The following is a 5,768-nucleotide window of genomic DNA, read 5'->3' on the forward strand; positions in this document are numbered from 1 at the left end:
GAAGAGTTAATAGAAATTACATTTTAAAAATTGGTATCAGAGCCAAGTTAACGATTAAGGGTAACACTTTCTCTTTAAGCAACACTTTTAGTGATACGCTTTTAAAATCAACAAATAATCATAAAAGACAAAAATCTTTACAAATGCATCTGTACACTAGATGCCCCCATTTTTGAATGGTGTAAACAGTGAAAGAAAAAAAAAATAAAAAAGTAAAAAAAAAATAAAAAGGACGAAGATAGAAAGTAGAAGAAAAGAAAAAGAAGCAGGAATGAACTAATAATGCATAATACTAACATTAATTGACTGTAAAATTATTTTTTTAATTTTATTTTATATTGTATAACAAAAATAATTTTAATCATTTGAATATGTTATATTATTTGAATATAGATTAGGAATATATAATAAAATTTAGATTTAGAGTTTAGAATTAATATCTTATTTGAATTTAAATTAGAAAAGTTAAATTTTAGATTATGTTGATTAAGCTTTTATTTTAGAAGTGAAATAAGATAAATTAGATTTTATGTCATGTTGACTAATTTTTCATTGGAATGCGAAATAACTCTATTTTGCTGCCAAAAAATTTCTCTTCAACAAAAAATTCTTTAAATTTATTTTGTATGTGATAAAAGTGACATTAGCCGAGTCAAAAGTACAATATTTTATTCCCTAAAATTTAAAAAAACACACTACGTTAGTTTTATAACCATTTTTTGTCAACTGAGCGATAACATTGTAAGCAACATGACACAATCTTTACCATGTTGGACATACTAACGGCTATGTAGCTGAAGTAGCAAATAAGTCTTATTACACCAATTTAGCCATTGTCTCTTTTATTACCCCAAATTTATAAAAACATTTAGGTTAACATTCTTCTTTTTTTTCCTTTTTATTCTTCTTGTCGTTGGGCAAGAGATTGGAGATTGATCCATATTGAAAAGGGCGTAAGAGTATAAATAGAGGTATTGGAAGACTTTGAGATTGTCAGATTGGAGATTTTTTTATTCAGATTGATCCAACGTGATAAGAACTGTCATGTCGCTCATTGCATTAACATTCAGTTGACGAAAAATAAATGTAAAATTAACATGGTCTATTTTTTCAAATTTTAGGGACTAAAATAGTGAAATTGGAATTTGGAAGACTATTTCAATATGATCCACCAATTTCAATGTCCACTTTAAAAATTGTAGGTAGTATCTACGAGATTGTACTCTCTATCTATTGTTATATACCACGTAAAAATATAAATAATGTTATATTTGTCTAACGGTAAATATATTTTTTTAAAAAAAAAGGCCCATATACGAACGGTAGAATAAATTAAAAATGATATGATTTATTTTTCAATCAACAAAATTATTGGCAGTGCACTTTTTTTTTTTGGTCAGATTGGCAGTGCACTTTCAAATTATCTATTTTATTTCATTTTATTTGCCAATTGATTTTTTTTTTGTCCCAAGAGATTTCCAATTTTTTTAAAGATTGGGCGTTAAGATTCTACTTCTTGGGCTTGTTGGGTTGTAACTTGAGAAGGTAGTTAATGTCTTAATGAAACAATGGCCCAAAATAAAAATTATTGAAGGTTGCGGAAATTACACGAGGAAAACCAAAAAATAAATAAAAATAAAAAATAAAAATCAAGGAGAAATATCCAACAATATAAAAGTAATATATAAATAAATAATTTGTTTAGGGTTTAGGGTTCTAGTCTTCAAAGTTAAATCACACACAGAAGGTGAAAAGGAAGTGGCGCAGGATCGATTTGAAGGTTAGGAGCTAATTGGTAAGTCAATGAATCTTCAAGGCAATTTGCTTAGCATGTTCTGCTTCTATTTTGTTTGGTCAGTCAGAAAATGAGGCGAAGAATAAATTGGAGAAAATCTTGTCATGTTTTATATTATAATTTTTATGCGTGATGAAAAAGGATTTCAAGATTTCTTTGGAAAAAGGAATCTATTTTTCATTACTTTCTTTTGTTGATAATTTTTCTCTGAACACTCTCCCCAATTTCCAAGTAGGCACCCATGTGCATATATTTACTATCTTATTTCAGTGTATATCGTGAACTAGTTGGTTAGATGCACATGACTCTTGATTATTTCTCATTATTTTCATACTTTGCTGTTATTAACCCTAAATCCTAGGTATAGAAATAATTCTTGTATTTGTTATTAGGTGTTTCTACTTTATGTGCATGTTGATGCTCAAGGTTTTGTATTTTTCCATTGCAGTAATTTACTGAGATATTATCCACAATGTATCTTCAGTTTTACATAAATGACAATGGTGATAAAGTTTACACTACCAAGGTAAATTATCCCTAAATCCATATTGAGAATGTAACATGTTTTTATTTTTTCTTTTTTAAATTGAACTTGGTAGTTCGAAAACTCAACTTGTTAATGCTAATTTAAGTTCAGAACATGGAAGTATTGAACAAAAATATCATGCTATTTTTTCTCCATTTGAATTGATTGTTGTAATGATATATGATTCTTGAGAGTAAACTCCGGTGCAAAGTCTTGTGCTAAACTTGTGCCATTTTGGTGTTATAGATAAGCTGTTTATTATTGACCCTCCACAACTCCCGTAAGGTTTTTATGATAAGATTACCTGAACATTGATATAAATAAGATGTTTGAAACATTGCAAGTTTGTAGACATTTAACTTGCAAATTTGACAACTATGCTTGTAGACATGTGCCATTGAATTTTTCTTTTTTGGTTCTTTTAAGCAAAGCTTTATGTGTCCCGAGATAAAAGAAATCGCTTTGTGATGACACGAATGATATACTACCGATGATTATTCAATTGTCAATTGGGCCTTCTCTTTGTGAATTCATTGCATGAAAGACAAGTGTGGACATTGTGGCCTCTTGATTGTAGAAGTTTAGGTTGCACTAAATGTTAGCTGCTTTGTGTTTGCAGAAGGAAACACCACTAGGTTTGGCCACACAATCTGCTCACCCAGGTAGCTATAAATGAGTAATCTCTGTAGTTGTTTATCTCTGCTGCCCTTGCTCTGTTCAATGTTTTTTTGCATTAACTGAAGATTTATTTTTTTATTCATTTATATTTTCTGGATAAATTCTAGAAATCAAAATATATATTTAAGGGCCCCACTTATATGTAAGTCTTGTAAATGAGTTCGAGTCATCCGTTCTTGCTAGCAATCTGAGTTGCTCTATTGAAGGCTAGTACTTATATTTTATACATGCGGTACAGAGGTAGTCATGTTGGAAATTGGAACTTAATAATTGGGACTGATCATGTCCTGTTTCACTAATATCTTAGTCATCGAGGTTTGTGCCTTTTGTATTGCGTATTCATGGTAGAGGAGCCAAACTTATTTTAGCAAGTGCAAGAACACCTCTAACCCTTGCACTTAGACACATTAGTGTATGCTGTAGTCCTTGTTTCATTTCAGTCTCAGGTCATCAACATCAAACATGTAGTGCAGCTCTTTTGAAATGAGAGGAAATGCTAATGATAGTTCAATCTGAAGCTCATTTTTAAGAGTAATGATATACCAATTTATCTTCTTAAATCTTAAACATCCTCCTAATTTAAAATAAAAGCAACAAGATAAGGATTAGGTGCATTATTAAGTTGAATCTCTCAGTGGATAAGTTATGTGGATTTTCTTTTCTCTTTCCTTTTATTTTGCTTTTGAAACAGCATTAATTGATTAGTTTTGGTTCATTGATGTGAGTGTATTATTGTTTCTTGATATGCAGCACGTTTTTCACCAGATGACAAATACTCCCGGCAAAGAGTTCTTCTGAAGAAGCGTTTTGGTCTGTTGCCAACACAGCAGCCACCGCCCAAGTACTAAGATATATGCATAACTATTATTTGTGCCATCGGCTTTCACTCCCTGTTTGTTTTGCTCCTTGTTTGACTTGGTGTGAAAGTTATGTATCTCAGATATTATTTGCCACATTTAATGTTAAATGAATTAAGCTGTTGAACATTTAGTTTGAGGACTGTATCTTAACAAGTCTCGTATATCTTTTGTTGTTCTGTGCAATTTTTCAAACTTATGACGAATATCATAACTCTGAAAAGGAAAAATAAGGGTTTAAACACAAATTCAGGTCTCTACTTTCTTGAAAACTAGTATATGATTCAGATAGTAGCCACATACATTAATATGCCTTGTTGAATCAATGTGAATTAGGTTGGTTTCTTTGATACATTTCTGGAGGCATATTAAAAATTTGAGATGTGGTTAATTTTATTTCACACGTCAGCAGATTTTAGTAATACGTTAGTATTTTTTAAAAAATAATTAAATTGTTGAATTTTTAAAGGAACAAATAGATTTATAAATGGTTTTCCAAGAACTATTAAGAGCATTAACCGTTAGTTTATGTTATCTGATTATAATCGTGAGGTCTTTATGGCAAGGACATGCCCAGGGTCAAAGGCAGCGTGAAAAACATGTCAAGTAGAGGCGTAGGTAGCTAGAAAGCTAGATGAAAATGGGCCATCACCCAAGAACTTGATGATCATATGCATGTTGAAAGTTTTAGATCAAAGTGGGTGGAAAAAATTCCGTGTCTAAACCAACTTGAGTTGGTCGAGTGATTAGCTTACTCGTTTTCTTAGGCAAGTGCCGGAGGTTTAAATCTCGTCTTGTACATGTAGTAATTCATTGGTTGATAGCAGACTTTTAAATAGAATTTAGATCAGCGACAAATTAGTTATTAGTCTATTGAGTCAAAAAATACTACAGACAACAAAAAAAATTCCCAGAAATGTGTGATTTTGTCGGGGGAGTGTGTGAGATTTTGTATTGATGATTCTGAATTGTGTTTCAGTGGTTGATATTCTCTCTTTTAAAACTTGTGTGTAAAATTAATAAATACGAAGCTTAGAGAAATTAATAAATTAACTTTGGTGAATGGTGATATATTATATGAAAAGAATAATTAGGGTAAATAAGAAGCGTACGAACATGTAAAATATATCGTATTACCTTGAGTGAATAATTAAGCAAAGTGACTTACCGGTTAGTACAACTGCAACTACGTTATTGTTTTTTTGTATGTGAACTTTCTCCTTCTCATTATTTAAATAATATAGATAGAGATACTCACAACTATTAAATAAAGGAAGAATCCATTTTTTTAAGATTTCAGATCATAAAAAATTTACCTATTAATTTATAAGCATTTAAAAGAATATTTTATAAATATTTTTTAAAACAATCATGCTACATTTTTCTTATTCTAATGTGGGTATATTATTAGAGGGTAGTCAACTAAATTAATCTGTTCTTACAAAACGATGTGGTGTCATTGGTTATGACTTATTATAACAAGTAACCTTTAAACTATATTAAATCAATCAATTTGATTGGATTAACTAATAGATTATCAGGGATCAACGTGACAAGGGAATTTGAATGAAGCTTAGTTTTAATAGCGGTTTTGATTTTCTGCACATATATTCTCTAATAATCTATTAAGGATAATAACGAGACATAGAAAGCAAATTTTATTTATATTTATTATAATTTATTTATTGTTTTTTAAATATTCTGATAAAAGTATGTTTGATACCTGTCTTGAGTGTCTATATCCAGACCAAAATAATAAAGTCAAGTTAAAAGGTCTAATCTAATAGATTGGCTTCTACTTTTTGTTCGATCTTCTTTAAGAGGTCGGGTTTGACGTAAGCAGACATTTAACACTTATCTAAGTAAATAACTGTTTTCATAAATTTAGATCTTAACAACCTTAAGATAAAGG

General features: G+C 30.0%; 1 protein-coding gene across 1 annotated transcript; it reads left to right on the forward strand.

Annotated features, from left to right (window-relative positions):
* The first annotated feature begins 1,677 nt into the window (after nt 1–1,677).
* LOC130969751 (H/ACA ribonucleoprotein complex subunit 3-like protein) lies at nt 1,678–3,989 on the forward strand. The gene is made up of 4 exons (XM_057895621.1): nt 1,678–1,795; nt 2,244–2,321; nt 2,941–2,983; nt 3,750–3,989. The coding sequence occupies exons 2-4, from the start codon at nt 2,268–2,270 to the stop codon at nt 3,845–3,847; spliced, it is 195 nt and encodes a 64-aa protein (XP_057751604.1). The 5' UTR covers nt 1,678–1,795; nt 2,244–2,267; the 3' UTR covers nt 3,848–3,989.
* The last annotated feature ends 1,779 nt before the right edge of the window (nt 3,990–5,768 follow it).

This window comes from Arachis stenosperma, chromosome 3 (genome assembly GCF_014773155.1).
Source record: "Arachis stenosperma cultivar V10309 chromosome 3, arast.V10309.gnm1.PFL2, whole genome shotgun sequence".
Lineage (NCBI taxonomy): Eukaryota > Viridiplantae > Streptophyta > Magnoliopsida > Fabales > Fabaceae > Arachis > Arachis stenosperma.